The sequence below is a fragment of the Rhinoderma darwinii genome, chromosome 13, assembly GCF_050947455.1.
Source record: "Rhinoderma darwinii isolate aRhiDar2 chromosome 13, aRhiDar2.hap1, whole genome shotgun sequence".
Lineage (NCBI taxonomy): Eukaryota > Metazoa > Chordata > Amphibia > Anura > Rhinodermatidae > Rhinoderma > Rhinoderma darwinii.
In genome coordinates this window covers 15,623,133-15,641,621 of record NC_134699.1, presented here as the reverse complement: position 1 = coordinate 15,641,621, position 18,489 = coordinate 15,623,133, and the positions used below count along the sequence as shown (strand labels likewise).

The 18,489-nt window shown below is 45.9% G+C and overlaps 1 protein-coding gene across 1 annotated transcript in view; it reads right to left on the bottom strand.

The window, feature by feature from the left end:
- The window catches only part of NSF (N-ethylmaleimide sensitive factor, vesicle fusing ATPase), a 53,557-nt gene that overhangs the window by 21,139 nt on the left and 13,929 nt on the right, over positions 1–18,489 (bottom strand). Inside the window, exons 2-6 of the mRNA XM_075846538.1 lie at positions 14,719–14,804; positions 13,189–13,288; positions 12,501–12,540; positions 2,731–2,897; positions 2,051–2,158 (exon numbers count right to left, since the gene is read on the bottom strand). Of these exons, the coding sequence (XP_075702653.1) occupies positions 2,051–2,158; positions 2,731–2,897; positions 12,501–12,540; positions 13,189–13,288; positions 14,719–14,804 (501 nt within the window). The remainder of the gene's footprint in view (positions 1–2,050; positions 2,159–2,730; positions 2,898–12,500; positions 12,541–13,188; positions 13,289–14,718; positions 14,805–18,489) is intronic.

The window sequence follows — 18,489 nt, the reverse complement described above, 5'->3', positions numbered from 1 at the left end:
TTATTTCTTACTACACATCCCATGCACCACACACACACACACACCACTCCCCTCAAGACTAGTGGGAGTGGCTATTATTATTTAAGCACCTGGTATATCGGGGAGACTACGTGTTTTAGGTGTAAGGAACATGTCGCAGACTTAGGCCTCATGCACACGACCGTGTTTTTGCGTCCGCAATTCCACCGCAAATCCACGGGTTAATTGCGGACCCATTCATTTCTATGTGGCCATACCCACTATCCGTGTTTTCACGGCTCTCCGCATGTCCGCACATCCGTGCCGCAGAAACTCCGGACATGTCTTATTACGGGCCGCAAATGCGCTGCGGACATGCCAATAGAAGTCAATGGGCCCGTGGAAATTGCGGATGCACCTCCGTGTGTCATCCGCAGTTTGCGGATTTGCGGAAATGTTGCTAGGCGACGACCGGGAATGAGTTCTGTCGTCATCCTGTTTTACCTAGGCGTTTTTTTTTTCATCCGCATTTTGCGGATTACATACGGATGAACTGCGGATTACATACGGATGAACTGCGGATGACATTCCACGGAACACGGTCCTGGAATTTGCGGACCAGAAAAACACCACGGTCGTGTGCATGAGGCCTTACTTCATGTCATGTGCCCCAGACTTAGGAGGTGCTGGAGAGATATTGTGAATTTTATAGGTATGGTATATGGGCTGTCAAAATGATCTGGATCCGTTGAGATGTATTCTGGGTTATTCTGCAAAATTTGGAAGAATCAGCGACTAGCGGTGCTGCGCCTTTTATTTCAAACAGGAAAATTGGCCGCTTCCCCCATGTGTGAATTTAAAGTGAGAGTCAATACTATGCTGAGAATGGAAAAGTATGTATATAGGAAACTGGGGACTCTCAAAAAGTTTTAGGATCTGTGGTCCCCTTGGTTGGATACTTCGGGTCTAGTCCCAACAGTCCTCATGGATATGATGTCTCCAGCACTAGCTTTGCTGCCAGGGGGGCTGTGGGAAACCACTAGTCGCTGGTTCTTCTTACTCTTTATAGTTTTGTAGAGCTGGGCTGCGTCCCGCATTCTATTGTTATCTGACCGATTTGTATGCAATATTTACATGCCTGTGCCAAGTAATTTTCAGGACCTATTGGGGGAGTGGGAGGTGAGATTATTTGTGGTTGAACATCCGCCATCATCGTGGACTATAAGGACTCTATAGGCTTGGAGGCGCCGAAGAATGATGAACTAGGCTGCATGGCAGCTTCCCTTGAGTGGAGGGATCGGGGAGGGGAGGTTTCGATTTCTCAACGTCTGAAAATCTTTAATAAAATCTTTGATTAACAAAAAAAATGACGATCAGCTCTAATAACGGCGTGGTACATTTGGTGGAGCTTTCAGTAGGGCCTATGGTCATTAGTTTTGCTATGAGATCCAATGTTTTCTGTGAACACCCCTACCAATACCTCATAGGTTCTTATGATGCTATGTGATCCATCTTACTATATATATACTATCCAAATTATAAGCAGCATATACAGTATCAAGCAGCTTTGCTACAGGGAAGGTTCACATAAGTTCCTGGCAGCCAAAGATATGAGAAGATGACAAAAATTACTCCCAAAACTTGGACACTGTAGAAACAATAATAATAATGTATGTGGGACATTAGATTGTGAACCTCGCTGAGGACAAGGGCTGACGTGAGCGACTACAGTCAGTCAACAGCTCTGCCGACCCTTCTAGGCTAAGACTACATGGCGACTTTAAGATCGCAGCCAGTCCTATATAATGATAGTGAACGAGGTCGTGCAGAACTCCAGTAGGTTTGGATTTCAGCCGACTGTCATGTTGCAGAAACCAGCGGGTTACAACGTGACCACATTCGCTACCATTAGGTGTGATGTAGTAGCGCAACATTTCCATCTTATGTCGTGCAACTACAAGTCGCCGTGTAGCCCTAGCTTTACAGTGATAAGAAATATATGAATGATGACGTGTGACATCAGTATATGAGGTTAGAGATCCCAGAGTCACGTCAGGATTATATAGAACATAGAGGGACACGTCATCGGTACCTTCTGCTTCTTTCCACTGGGCTGCTCCCCCTTCAGGATACAGGGATCCATTGCCTCGATGTCTTTTACAACCAGTCCAAAAAGCTTGTCATTGAAGCTGAACACCAGCTGCAGAGGAGACATTCAATGCAGGATGAATAAATGGAGAAATATAATTCAGTGAAGGATAAAGCAAGACAAGAAAAGCTTTTAATCTGATTGTTTAACAGGGTCGTCTCATCAAGACAAATCTTTTCCATATTGTGACGTCATAGAGGACCCTCAGGACCCGCTCTATTAGCCACAGTGGAGAACCGCTAACAAGGAGTGGCTCCTGCTCTGGCAGACACGGTCCGACCTCCGATTACATCATAGCCTATCCATTTAAATGGTGAGAATTTAAGAATACATTTCACCTGCAGTGTTGGCTGTAGGAGAAGTGCATGGCCGGTCACAATACTTTTGCCGAAGGTGCCAGAAGCCAGATCCATGGCTAATCCCCAGGACAGGTTCACTTGAGAAAAGGGGGTTGCATCATGGCCATAGTAACTTTGCTTCGTTTATACATAGTGCAAAAACCCATCCCACTCTCCGTACTGATAAATCTGCTCCACTGACTTTTATTCATATGTAATTGTGGTGGTTTTAAACAATTTCGGGGGGGGGGGGGGGGGGGGGGATCTTAAAGACACAGGATTTACCTGCTGCGTCACAGAGAAAGCCTGGTTGTTGAACTGCTGGATAAATTCTCCAGCCATTCGGTCGGTGTCATAAGGGTTGGCGTCGACACTCTTCTTCTGCAGGAAGTCTATCTCGATGGTCATGACGCCGATGCACTGCTTGATCTTGTCGAAGCTGTACATCCCAACTAAGAATAAAAAGCACTTGTTAGGATTATGTGGATTAATCTTATACGTATAATTGATGCAATTTACACTTTAGTATGTAAATATATAAGGGCGAGAGCCTGGTTCTGCCGATAACAGAACAATTTGTACCATATTTGGAAGCCAAGAGAACAGTGCCACCTGGTGGGACATTATGCAATTGCTGTTAAACATTTACAAGACTTTCTATGGAATCCGCACACCATGAAAAGCTAAAATCAGAAACCAAGCGGCTCAGAGCTCAACAGAGTGCTTCTGCTGCTTCGTTTTAGTGATCTGTGGGGGTCTCAGTGCACAGACCCTGCACTGTTAAGCCACTCCAGCTGACTCAAGTGAATAGGAGCGGAGCCGCAGTTCGGCAGCACGGCCGCTATGTAATGTACGGAGCCAACTGCTTATGGCTCTGTACATTGCATAATGTGCCATAACATACGGTGCCCGCAGGCCACCGGAGCAGCCAATCTGTGTAGGGTCCGGGTGTCGGACCCGCACCGATGATATACTGATGACCATCAGTTGTCTGGTAGTGGACAACCCCTTTAGCTAGGATTCATCTCTTTGGTACAAATCACTCTCCTTCCCAGTTTAGCCAGCAATTCATATTCAGAAGGATCACCAAGAAATCGTCAACCCTAATCCTCTGCTGAGGGAGATACTGGGAGTGGAGGTGCAGCAGACATCCGTAAACACATGGCACAAGAAGAATAGCAGCTGCCAGGGAAGAATAGAACAGTGGCATTACGCTATTTATGCACCTGTGGGTAAAACCTCCTTCCTGCTAATTCCCTGGCACCTATGTGGCATGATGGATGCTCTCGCTGAAGCCCCTGTATTGATGTACTAAAAAAAACCAAAAAACTTGAAATCGATATAGAAAACCATTAAAACAAGTAGCAAAATGGTTTTACAGTGCGAGGATTTCTCACAAGGATCTTTACACAGAGTAAGAGCACATTACACCCTGCGCTGGGACAGGTGCTCAATCCATTTATGTATTGATGACAAAGTAAGCACCTGTAGGCGGGGTGGGGGTTCTGAGTTAATAGAGGAAGGGGTCCTCCGTTCAGGATCCTTACCCTCTTGGCCTTAGAGGGAAACAGCTACAAAGAGCGTCTCTCACTCTGGAGGACTCGCCCTGTCTTGTATTACACAGGCAACACATTAATATAAATGGGCACCATGTAATGCTTCATTTCCCCTGTGGTGGCACTGCAGGGAAATTAAACACTTACTTCGCTCCATTTAAACTTCTCCTAGCCACAGTCTTACGGCTGAGGAGGGGACTGGGGACCAGGGTCCCCCGTTATGCCGAACGATGAGGGTCCCAGCGGTCAGACCCTCACCGATCTAGCATTTATCACCTATCCAGTGCATAGATGAAAAAAAAAAACTTTAACCCATGAATTCACAAATAGAATGTATTTGCACAAAACATTGATTCACTTTGTAAATACATTGCATGACTTATCCTGTACTGATCCGGAATTACATCCTGTATTATACTCCAGAGCTGTACTCACTATTCTGCTGGTGGAGTCACTGTGTGTATACATATTACTTATCCTGTACTGATCCTGAGTTACATCCTTTATTATACTCCAGAGCTGTATTCACAATTCTGCAGGCTTCAGATCTGAAATCTCCCAGCATTCCTTGCTACATCAATGTCTTGATATGGTGTCTATATCAGAGGCTTATCATCATTGTTTACATCTACAGATTGAAAACCAGGACCACTCACACGAGGGTTTCCTACAATTGTATCCAATCCAGGCAACCCTAAAGAGACTTTTCTTTAATATACTACATTCATTTTTTTTTTATACTCTGACATCCTATAGACAAGAATCTCTAATAGACCTGCACTTCTTTCCACAAGAGAACAGCAAAATAATCTGTAATCTTACAAGACTGAACTCCAGGGATAAATTATAGGTCTGCTGGGAGTGGCAGCCTGTTTTATGCGGTCTGTCTTGAGGATCTCTATGCTCAGAAGTAGATTTTCTAAGACTATCTAATAATCCAGAATATTTGATCATCCGGACCGGAATCATTGCACATGCGATAAAATGAAATAGAGGTTGTTTCTATATAACAACGACTCAGAGGACAGACACTGCAGCTGTACAGTGCAGGTATGGGTTAAATATAGACGCGTTCCTGTGTAGGGCGATGCTGTCGATCTAGCGGCTGATCAGTGGGTGATCCTTCTATAGTTCTTTTATCTCCATGGTAACTGAAACCTTCTCCTGCCATGATGTCTACAAAGTAGCGACACTCCGGGTTATTAAAGACACCAAGAAATAACTCATGTCAGCTATAAGTAACCTGACGTCCATATTCAAAACTCGGGCACAGCAACCATTAGGGGCACTGGTTTTTATAGCAATAACTTAGTGGCACAAGAAAAAAAATATGCTTATTTTCATCCCAGCATCCATGTGTATATATGTACCGAAACAATGGAAAGGGTAGAAATGTGTGTATGAAGGATAGGCAGGAAGACCGACCGACCAGAGAGCGACCGTCCGACCAGAGAGCGAGCGACAGACCGACGAGCGAGCGACAAGAGAGAGAGCGAGCGACAAGAGAGAGAGCGAGCGACCGACGAGAGAGAGCGAGCGACCGACGAGAGCGAGCGAGCGACCGACAAGAGAGCGAGCGAGCGACCGACAAGAGAGCGAGCGACCGACAAGAGAGCGAGCGACCGACAAGAGAGCGAGCGACCGACAAGAGAGCGACCGACAGACAAGAAAGATAGAAAGATAGATAGGAGATGCAGAGATTAGAGTAAAGGTGAGAGATGTACAGATAAATAGTTGTGGTTGATTAGATCGGTCTCTAAACAAACAGTTGCCATAAATTCCCATGACTGTCTACACGATGGACATTTGTGTGTTCAGGTAACTACTTGACCCTATAAGTATCTGGACACGAGCAGCCTCTGAGATTTACATGGTCATCAGGTAGTGGTAGCGCTGGAGGAGGAGCATACAGTGCTGCATTGCACAGTGAAGGAAGACATCTGCACACAGACGCACATATAAATCATATCATCAGAGATTTGGCCTGGAATAAGGCAAGAGCCTCTAAGGGGGGCGTAGAAATGTACAACAAAGAATAAAAATTTGTATTAAGGTACAGAGCATAAAGCGTTGACAAGAGACCGGTTATGAGGATGAAGAGGACTAAGCTGCATGCACAGGGTTAATTATAAAACATGCGGAGACTCCCTGGGGAAATATCTCCTGCAGTCAAGAGAGGGTCAGGCAAAATGAAGCTTCAGGCTGGATCTGTGAAGTATTGATCTGTATGGAGAGAACACGGTGACTGATTCATAAGGGATACGGGATGTCCCTGGCGCCAGAATACAGCGCCATATGGCCGTGCCCTGCTCCATACGAGCAGCTCCCTGCGCCTCCTCCCTCACGATCAAGAAATTATTTCATACGGCAACAGTGGCCTTGAGGAAACCCGGCAGCAATCAGCCATTAATATATTATTATTTAATAGATCATTATACCGCCATCCCACAATGCAACGGGATTTATTCTCCGCATCTAAGTGACTCATGAGATGCTGGCTGCCTGCAGGGGTTAAATCGAGCAATGAATACAAAATATATTGTCCCGTGCCTCCAGTTCCATCAGGAGTGATGATGTAATGAGAAAACTCCAGATTATCCCTTTAAAGGCACAGTAAATCTAAATTCTTCATCTACTGTTCAGCTCAATGTAATCTATTGCTCCCTTTTATCCGCCGTTTCAGACCGGAAGACTTGGAAGAAGCCCATAAACATCCCTTATGATCACTAGTTCATCTCATATCTCCAGTCTTGGGAACGTCCCCCATGGACAGCCCAAGTTCAGAGTCCGAGGCGCTCCTTGTAAGCAGCTCTCCTCTCAAGCCATAAAAGGGGACCCCTCTCATGATGACCATATACTCTAATGGGCTATAAGGACAGGGTTTGCCCCATTAACATTTTGATTTGCTCAGTCATCAATATGAACAGTGTGACTAGGACTAGACACTGAACTGCACAGTCCTGATTTCAAGGTTCAGGACCAGGGACAGCAGACGTTACTGCATCATACTGAGGCTCAATTCCTGCTGTCCAAAATGCTAGGAGGACGCGGTGACAGTCACAGACTCTAGTGAAGGCACACGGTACTAATTCTTAAAGGCCACGTACACCTTTAAAAACAAGGTTTTTAATAAAAATGTCTGTCAGTGCGTTTAATGAAACTTTCTAATTACTTTTATTTAAAAATTATTTTTACTTTGAGTTACAGCTGCTTTGTTTCCTGTATACAGAGCAGCTGTATCTAGCGCGGAGACCTCAATCCGTCATATCAGCAGAACTGACAGGTTCAGTGTCAGCGGGTCCTGGTTGTCTATGATACGCAGGATCCACCTGTTATCGATCACATCTAAGCTCATAACCTAAAACACCTAAATGAACCGTTGATTAGAATCATTGAAGGTCGGTGGCGGTAATCGCTCATGTACCTGGCTGTATGCGTAAGAAATGTGAGAAATCCCTGGAAGGACAACGAGCCAATAGGGAAATCACAATGTCTGCACTATTAAGGAAAATCTATCACCTCTCCCGACATGTCTGTAATAAGAAATACTTGTATTCCAAATGAAATCATTCTGGACCATCTTCTCTTCAAACTCTGCATTGTCACTCCTCTTTTATTCCTCCTGGAAATGTATGAATAAAATGACAACTGGGTGTTACCATTCCTTTGGTCAATGGATACTTGTATTTCCCATGAAATAATTCAGGAGCCTCTTTTCTTCTAACTCTGCATTATATTACTCCTGTTATACCTCCTGGAAATGTATGAATAAAATTACAACTGGGTGTTACCATTACTTTTGTCAATAAGGTGTGTCGCCAATCTGTGTAGGGATGCACCTATTGAGAAGGTCAATGTATTTTCCCCATTCCCAGGAGGAATAACTGAGGAACAGCACTACGCAGAGTTGTAAGAAAAATGTTCCAGAATTATTTAATGGGGAACACAAGTATTTACTAAAACAGACATGTCAGGAGAGGCGACTGGAAAGGCCTTGTTCACATCTGCATTGGAGGCTCCCTTAGGGGGCCCTGTCGCAGTTTTTGGTTAAACCACGGGCACCCCGATGGAACCCATTAAAGTCAATGGGTTCCGTCGGCCGCCAGAGTCAGTGTAGCAACAGAATCGGCGCTTCTAGTTATTACCTTGTTCTGCTCCTCTGACGAAGCAAAACAACAGAATGGCAAATGCAGGTGTGAACCCAGTCCTATCTTTAACAAAAGAAACAAACAATCTCTAAATGAACAGTGACTTTAGATCATAAATATATTCAGTAGCACCAAGAAGATGAAAAGCAGCAAATAAAAGGAAACAACAAGACACAATATATTTACTTAAAAACAAACCAATCTACAGATCCAGGCACGTATGTAGAGGAGATCACCTTGTCCACTTTCATGGGAGTTTTTGCAGAACCATCTGCTGCCCGCTCAACACAAGCTCCACATGGGCGCTGCCATATGTCGGTGACTAAAGGCATTAATGGGTCACACGGTCATTCGTTCAGAGAGAAGACAGATTTGCTAAACCCACGTTCACCTCATCAGACGATGGCATGCAGTTCTTCAGATTACAGTTTATAATCTCCACACAGTTCTGCCGTTCTTCTCACGTAAAGTGTTGGGTAGTGGGGCCTGCATTATATCGTTTTCAGACCAAGTATTCCCAGTGGTAATAGTTTACTGGGAATTCTACAAGAGGGACAAACTATAAATCTTTATTTTAAAAGTCTGCGTCTACCTCCCCCTTTAACCCCCCAAGAACGAGAGATGCTCCTGAGAAACCAGCTTGTCCGTATCAGATGAGCATAAAACCCCTGCCTCTAATATAAAGACATAATACGTCCGTCAAGTTGTCCCATCTTCTTAACACCCCCACCCAGATCAGGTGTTCTCTCCATGAGAAGTTGCACCCTGCCAAACACATCAGTGGTAGTTGCAAGGTAAATGTAATATTTCTAATGAATGGCTGAATACGTAATACATGGTCGGGTCCGTCCGCCAGAGTGAGCGCTGCTCTATGTTAGCGGATCTTCACTCTGGCTCAAAGAGTGGGGTCACTGAGCAGGGGACTCCTCTGCATAACATCCATATGTCCCAATGGAAAGGTGTTGTGTTAAAGAGACAATCCAATTAAGGGGTTAGGTGATCATTTTCTGATCGCCGGGACCCCTAGCGATCGTGAGAATGGGAGTCCCAAATCCCCCGTTTCTTCACACTGCTCGACCGCAATGAGGAGGACATTGAATGGAACGGCGATCGAGCATGTGCGCTACCGGTCATTTCAAAGCCTAGGGGAATGATGGAAACAGTCAAGTACAGTGCTCGACTGTTTGTTATTCTCATAGATATTGAATGGAGTGGCAGGTGCATGCTCGACCGCCGCTCCATTCAAGCTCCTCCTCACCTGGTGGGAGTCCCAGTAGTGGAGCCCCCAGTGATCAGAAAATTATCACCGATCCTTTGGATATGTGAAAATTTCGAATTCTGGGAAAAACCATTTATTTACCAGTAATGCTTTATCAATATCACAATATGTAGGAAGTATGAGATGTCTCATGTAATGAGGAGCATAGTCCAGGCTTTGATGGTCTCTTCTGTGGCGCTCTATGGATGTGAAAGCTGAACAATAGAAGAGGAAGGAGAGCAGGGAGAACAAGGCGCTATACAACTTTGGCATTGCTGGTGGCCTTCTCAAGGCTTCACCGCCAGGAAAACTAGCGAGGGGGTCCTTGACTAAATCAGAGATCTTGAACTTGAAGCACAAATGCAAAATATTTTAAAGTAGACTAAGCTCATTGGAAAAGACCTTATGACACGACAAAAGAGGACAGCCAGAAACTAGACTGATAAAGACAGTCCCATAAATCATGAAGACAGCATTGAGAAGCCTTAGGGTATGTGCACACACACTAATTACGTCCGTAGTTGACGGACGTATTTCGGCCGCAAGTACCGGACCGAACACAGTGCAGGGAGCCGGGCTCCTAGCATCATACTTATGTACGATGCTAGGAGTCCCTGCCTCTCTGCAGGACAACTGTCCCGTACTGTAATCGTGTTTTCAGCACAGGACAGTAGTTCCACGGAGAGGCAGGGACTCCTAGCATCGTACATAAGTATGATGCTAGGAGCCCGGCTCCCTGCATTGAGTTCGGTCCACTACTTGCGGTTGAATTACGTCCGTCAATTACGGACGTAATTAGTGTGTGTGCACATACCCTTAAAGAAGTTGTGCAAAGATAGATATTTATCTCCTATCTCCAGAGCAGGTTATAAACGACTGATCGCTGTGGGTCCCACCACTGGGACCCCCACTGATCACTAGAACAGAGGTCCTGAGCTTCCAGTTCCTCCTTTCTGCACGAGAACTTTGAATGGATCGGCAGAGGTGGATCATGAGTGCCGCCGCTCCATCATTCCCATAGACATTTGCAGGGCACATGCTCAAGCACCGCTCCATTCAAGCTCCTCCTCACTGTTCGTGTGAAGTTATGTTAAGTGTCCATCGAGGAGTAAATGAGACCTGGGTGTCAACCCGTTTGGGACTAGTACTGGCATCCATGCTGGTTGTCACCGAGAGTGAAAAACAATTGTTTACAAATATGAAATTCACAGATACCAAAGTCAAAATTTATTTGCGTTTTAACCAGCGCAGAAAGCGGAAAACTGCACCCTGGATACTAAGGAAGACTCCAGACTAGTAAGGGGTTAATGTGCGGCTATACTGTTCACATAAGCAAAAATATTATCAGCTATTGTACAAATACTCCGGAGAGGATGTTTTCAATTCATAAATAAAGCTCACCCCCCCCCCAACCATTGAATAACCGGCTAATAAAATATCAACATTAAGCCGAGGGAGCCGGGGCATCGGAGAGGGATTATTTATAGTACGCAGAGACACCGTTAATTCCCCAGCGCCTTAATTATTCAGTGCACGGCCGGAAACTGCCTTCTGGTTCAGATTAATGCAAGGGAGATATCAACTGACTGACATCATTCTCTGCGCTTCTGATATTAAAGACACAGTAAGGACACACGGGACATGTAAACCATTAACTTCTGTTGTATGAACTAAAACACCATTATAAAAGACATAACAAATCTTACAATCTCATTTTAAAAACAAAAAAAACAACATTTAGCATAATCTGTTCATCCAGAAGAAGGCAACACATTTAAGGCCCTGTTCACACGGCGGAATTTTTGCAGCAGAACCAGCCGCAAAATTCTGCCTCCTATTCATTTCAATGGGAGTCATACGCTTCTTTTTCCCGCTAGCTGATAGAAGAAGCGTCCTGTTCGATCTTCAGGCGGATTCCGCCCGAACCTCAAATTGAAGTCAATGGGAGGAGGAATCTTCCCCTGCCGACGGCAGAAATAATTCTGCGGTGGATTTTGCAGTGTGACCCGCCACGCAAAATCCGCAGTGTGAACCGACACTAAAGGGGTTTTCCCATTTTAGAGATTTCTTTCCTATCTTTGGGACCCCCACCAATCAGGAGAACGGTGGCCCCGTAACGATATTGTGGCGGAGAATGAATGGAAACGTGGCCGTGGGCTGCGCTCTCCATTCAAGTCCATTACACAGCTGAGCAACATGCGTGACCACCTCTCCATTCATCCTCCGTGTCGATGTAGCAGCCAACTCGCCTAAGAAAACAGGTGTCGGATGACCCCCATTTTCCACATCGGTGGTTGTCCCAAAAGTAAGACCCCACGATATCCTATGGATATACCATAAATGTTGGAAACAGCCCATTAAGTATTGTTTGATCTTCAGAATATGATACAATTGACATTTCTGATAAATGTAGAATTATAAATTAAAAGAAATGATTATAGCCAGGAATATATAATAAACTGGCATGGAGAATACACAGCCCCTGGTAGGATTAAAAAGGGTTTTCTTACAGGATATGTCAATCATGAATGCACTTAACACGTGGCTGGTGGGTGTCCTGCCACTGGGACCACCACCAATTCCAAAAACAAGGACGTTACATTCCCCATTGATGTGAATGTGAGTTATGGAAAGCTCTGAAGGATTCAGAAGTTTCCACATCGGTCATTCATTTCAATGGAAAGTCACAGCACGTGCACAGCCACATCTCCACCCAGAAATAAACTCACTCATTATCCTTGTTCACAGGACCATTGGGGGTCTCAGCAGCAAGACCTCCACTAATCACAATTTTAGGACACCACAAAAGTCATACATTAATCCAAATTGTGAGTTGTGTTCTCAGGTCACAGCTGAGGTGGTATTTAATACTCATGTAGCGATACATCCGAGAAACCCAAAATCCATCATCGCGTACATTCAGTAACCAGTTAGATCAGCCAAAAAAAACACGTAGAACCCACGTAAGAAAGTGACCAGCTTCCTGCGACTCTCCCGACATGGTCATAAGTGGACAATGTCTGGGACTACTATTCATCCATACAAGTTCCCAGGTTCAGAGATCCTATATACTGCAGGTGAGATTTTTCTTACCTTCCACATCTTGCCCAATGGAGAGACCAGCCCATTTTCTCTATAGAAAAAGAAGGAGAAAGCAAAAACAGACCGTAGATACGGTAATTATTCTACTACAGTAACCGACAGATGGAGAAATTCGTATTACAGAAGATTAAAGAATCTGTGTTACTGCCTTTTCTTGCAATGCCCCAAGTGTCCTCTGCAGGCTGTTTAGTTCAGGTTGCCTAGCAACTGCTTGACCTGCCCTCTGTGTGACTACTATTTAGGCACGTGTAAGCTACATGTACAGAAGTGGTCACAGCAATTTTTATCTACTATAGAATTATAATAAGCGGTCTCTACGTGCTACAGGTGTTTGTTTTAGGTCAAAAAAAGCGTGTATATATATATATATATATATATATATATATATACCTTCACGTTTCTTTGGTCTACGTATAGGTGATTGACTCACGGTCATAAAAGAGTGTTGTCTAGATGGGACAATCAATCCCTTTAATCTCGAATTAGATTATATCACGTTAAAGACAATTGTAACAGATATTACTAAAGATCTTAGATATTAATAGGGCTGCAGAACTAACAGGATATTATTCATTACAAGAAGACAGAAGTTAAACAGCAAAGCTCATACAACAAGAGCTAAATTTCTGCCTATTCCGTATCATGAAGAAACAGGAAATATTTAATATGTTGGTCTTACCTGAGGGAGGCTGAAAGCAATATTGCCTGGCAGGACAGTGTGGTGAGTCTTCACGGTGAAGATATAACGATGGTTTGGTGTTGTCCGAACGTTGACATGCCTGGAAGCAGATGACGGTGTGTGAAACTCAAGTATATACTGTGAACACAGCATTTTTTATGTCTCATGTTTAAGCCGGTCTTATATTCTATATATACGGTACATATAGGAAATGGTATAGACTATTGGTGGTCAGTCATACCTCAAATATGGCCATTGGTTCCATCAGAAGGCTGCCAATCACAACCGAAGTATCCCCATAGCAGAGCAAACTATAGTGCCCCCATAAAACAGCCACAGCAAAATACACCCACATGCCTTGGGGCCAAGGACACATGGGCTACAAGGGTGAGTATCATTAATATAGAGGGGTCTGCACCCACTCAAAATCCATCAGAGCCCCAAATGTCTCCGCAGAAAGCTTCTAGAAAAGGGCACTTTAAAAAATTGTACATGACAGAAAAAAGTGAAGTACTGAAAACTCTGTTCTTGGGGTTTCTAAGGCTATGTTCACACGGAGTATTTTGGGGGAGGAATATCTGCCTCAAAATTCCGTTTGGAACTTTGAGGCAGATATTCCTCTCCCTGCACGCCGATTTTCGCGGCAATTATCGCACCGTTTTTCGCCCGCGGCCATTGAGCGCCGCGGGCATAAAACAGCGAGAAATACGCTTTCTCCTGCCTCCCATTGAAGTCAATGGGAGGTCGGAGGCGGAAGCGCCCGAAGATAGGGCATGTCGCTTCTTTTTCCCGCGAGGCAGTTTTACTGCTCGCGGGAAAAAGACGCCGACGCCTCCCATTGAAATCAATGGGAGGCGTTCTCGGGCCGTTTCTGCCGAGTTTTGCGACGCGGTTTCCGCGTCAAAAAACTCGGCAAAATACCCCGTGTGAACATAGCCTAACAGTTCCCCTCAGAAGACTTATCAGCTTGGAAAATAAAGGTCCCACATCACCATGAGGTTGGAGCCAAGAAGTGGTGTGGTTTTCCGTACGTATGAGAACTTGTCATTGCTGCTTTGTTACTAATGAGCGGGGGCTTTACTACGTTCAGGAATCCTCCAGAATTATCTTGAATTGTTAACACTTTCACAGTTGAACAACTTGTTCTGTAAATGTTCTGATCCGAAAAGCACTTTAAAAAGGGGTGATCTGGTCTAGAAAACCCATTTTAACAATATTGAAAAGGGGGTCCTCCGAGAGGGTCTTCATCTGTTGGCCAGCGGGGAGGACCTGTCATGTCGTTGCATAACACGGTCAGCGAATTATTTAAACGGAAACTGTGTAATGCTTCACTTACCCTGTGGGGGAGCTGCAGAGGAATGTAACACTTCCTGCCAGTTTCCCCCCCACAGATTACAATTTATACTGGGATCCCATGCGAAGGACACCACGTGATGAGCTCACTGACATTCTGGTGTATGGATTGCTACCCAAATGCTCCATACAAAACAATATAAGAAAAGAAATAAAAACTAACAGTTCTATACTTACTGTCCAGACTGGAAATCCTTCTCACTCACCACAGCGCAGTTTGTGAGGGAAAGCTCGTCTGTAGGACAACGCCCCGCTTGCATCGTCTGCCGGGAAAAAAAAATAAATTATTATTTAATTATAACAAGATGATGATGATAATTATCTATGAGCGCCAAGAGGCAGACTAAATAAAACCATCAGTACAGGGAATAGTGTTGTTGACTATAAAGACAGGTCCACATTTGTAACCATACAAAAATTTTATCATTATTAATGTTGTGCTAATGCATCTAAAGTGAAAAACGAGGCAACTTTGCTTAATTTGGACTTTCCTACTATTTTCTGTATACAGCTCCTATGGAGACCTATGTGTCCCCATGGTAACAGACTGCAAAATAAAGCTATACAGAGTTTGTTTGTAGTCATATTTCCACCAATCTGTCCCCTACTTCTTGCTAACCAACTAAATAGAAGTTGGTAAGAAGTAGGGCACAAATAAAAGAGTATGACTGCAGAATCAGACTGTTCAGCGTTTGTTTGTAGTCTGTTACCATGGATACGCATAGATCTGTGTAGGAGCTGTAGACGTAAAACGGTAAGATATTGTTAATAGAGAATAAAAAGATCATTTCGGATGCATTGGAGCACAAAAAAAAACACTCTTCCCTCGAAGGTGCCCTATTTGTAGAACAATTTTTTAATCTGTAGGGCTAGCACATAGCAAACCTAAAAATGGGCCCCAACTATGCTAGACTTCTAATAATCCTACTAAATCTGAAATGTCCCGAAAAGACGAATATAACAAGACTGACCTGCTGCCGACAGACTGAATTTCCAGGCCATGCTCTTAACATCCCTGACACTTTATCTTATTGATGCGGTAGCAAAAAAACTGCTGAAATCAGCAACACTTCCGATTATTTCTTTATTTAGAGCGGTGCCAAATTTCAGGCTACAGAAAGCGAGATCGAAAACCATCAATAAACCTGAATATTTGGAGCCAATCAGAGCCGCAGGGGCGCAGTGCTCAGCTAAGCGCTTCCACCCCATCGATCGAACCATAAGTGGGAGTTTCGGCCTCCAGTCCTCCAAGATCAAAACTTCTGACATGTCATAGTAAGGCGCTGTTCACATCTGCATCAGGCTTTTCCCTTATTCCGCTGTGTCATAGAAGCAGAACAAACTAAAGATCAGAGTCGCCAGATCCGTCGCATGGCGAACAACAGCGCCCAACAAAACGTATTGACTTAAATTGGATCAATCAAGTTACGGTGTCCGTAGTCTTACCGGACAAAATAGCGTAGCAAAAAAAAAAACAAAGAAATCTAAAAAGGCTTTGAACGGAACCCAACAGGTCAGAAGATTTATAACACGATAGCGACACTTTATAACGCAGATCCTTTTATCTGAATGACGCCTCGAAACCCCTCTCTGAAGAATTCCAATTAAACTCTATAGAACGAGATGACAAACTTATTAAAATAAGTAAATGGTTGTGATCTCCTAATACAGCTCTACCAGGCAGCGCAATGACACCACAAGACAGTCCCCAAAGTGCCAAGCAGGAGGAGGTAAGAGCCCGGGGGCAGCACAGATCAGAAGACTACAACCAGCCCTGAAACAGCAGCATGGCGCAAGCAGTGCACCAATACCGCCCGGACCATCTTCTGGGGAGGTATGTTGTGCTGCACCGCGGTATTTGGTGCTGCTGGGGAGGTATGTCGGGCTGCGCCGTGGTATTTGGTGCTGCTGGGTAGGTATGTTGTGCTGCACCGCGGTATTTGGTGCTGCTGGGGAGGTATGTTGTGCTGCGCCGCGGTATTTGGTGCTGCTGGGTAGGTATGTTGTGCTGCACCGCGGTATTTGGTGCTGCTGGGGAGGTATGTTGTGCTGCACCACGGTATTTGATAATGCTGGGGAGGTATGTTGTGCTGCGCCGTGGTATTTGATAATGCTGGGGAGGTATGTTGTGCTGCACCGCGGTATTTGGTGCTGCTGGGGAGGTATGTTGTGCTGCACCGCGGTATTTGGTGCTGCTGGGGAGGTATGTTGTGCTGCACCGCGGTATTTGGTGCTGCTGGGGAGGTATGATGTGCTGCACCGCGGTATTTGGTGCTGCTGGGGAGGTATGTCGGGCTGCGCCGTGGTATTTGGTGCTGCTAGAGTGGTATGTTGTGCTGCGCCGTGGTATTTGGTGCTGCTGGGGAGGTATGTTGTGCTGCGCCGTGGTATTTGGTGCTGCTGGGGAGGTTCGTTGTGCTGCACCGCGGTATTTGGTGCTGCTGGGGAGGTATGTTGTGCTGCACCGCGGTATTTGGTGCTGCTGGGGAGGTATGTTGTGCTGCACCGCGGTATTTGGTGCTGCTGGGGAGGTATGATGTGCTGCACCGCGGTATTTGGTGCTGCTGGGGAGGTATGTCGGGCTGCGCCGTGGTATTTGGTGCTGCTAGAGTGGTATGTTGTGCTGCGCCGTGGTATTTGGTGCTGCTGGGGAGGCATGTTGTGCAGCGCCGTGGTATTTGGTGCTGCTGGGAGGTTCGTTGTGCTGCACCGCGGTATTTGGTGCTGCTGGGGAGGTATGTTGTGCTGCACCGCGGTATTTGGTGCTGCTGGGGAGGTATGTTGTGCTGCGCCGTGGTATTTGGTGCTGCTGCGGAGGTTCGTTGTGCTGCACCGCGGTATTTGGTGCTGCTGGGGAGGTATGTTGTGCTGCGCCGTGGTATTTGGTGCTGCTGGGGAGGTATGTTGTGCTGCGCCGTGGTATTTGGTGCTGCTGGGGAGGTATGTTGTGCTGCGCCGTGGTATTTGGTGCTGCTGGGGAGGTATGTTGTGCTGCGCCGTGGTATTTGGTGCTGCTGGGGAGGTATGTTGTGCTGCGCCGTGGTATTTGGTGCTGCTGGGGAGGTATGTTGTGCTGCGCCGTGGTATTTGGTGCTGCTGGGGAGGTATGTCGGGCTGCGCCGTGGTATTTAGTGCTGCTGGGGAGGTATGTCGGGCTGCGCCGTGGTATTTGGTGCTGCTAGAGTGGCATGTTGTGCTGCGCCGTGGTATTTGGTGCTGCTGGGGAGGTATGTTGTGCTGCACCGCGGTATTTGGTGCTGCTGGGGAGGTATGTTGTGCTGCACCGCGGTATTTGGTGCTGCTGGGGAGGTATGTTGTGCTGCGCCGTGGTATTTGGTGCTGCTGCGGAGGTTCGTTGTGCTGCACCGCGGTATTTGGTGCTGCTGGTGAGGTATGTTGTGCTGCGCCGTGGTATTTGGTGCTGCTGGGGAGGTATGTTGTGCTGCGCCGTGGTATTTGGTGCTGCTGGGGAGGTATGTTATGCTGCACCGCGGTATTTGGTGCTGCTGGGGAGGTATGTTGTGCTGCGCCGTGGTATTTGGTACTGCTGGGGAGGTATGTTATGCTGCACCGCGGTATTTGGTGCTGCTGGGGAGGTATGTTGTGCTGCGCCGTGGTATTTGGTGCTGCTGGGGAGGTATGCTGTGCTGCACTATAGCGCTTGGTGCTGCTGGGGAGGTATGTTGTGCTGCACCGCGGTATTTGGTGCTGCTGGGGAGGTATGTTGTGCTGCACCGCGGTATTTGGTGCTGCTGGGGAGGTATATTGTGCTGCACTATGGCATTTTGTACTGCTGGGGAGGTATGTTGTGCTGCACTATGGCGTTTTGTACTGCAGGGGAGGTATGTTGTGCTGCACTATGGCGTTTTGTACTGCAGGGGAGGTATGTTGTGCTGCACTATGGCGTTTTGTACTGCAGGGGAGGTATGCTGTGCTGCACTGTGACAT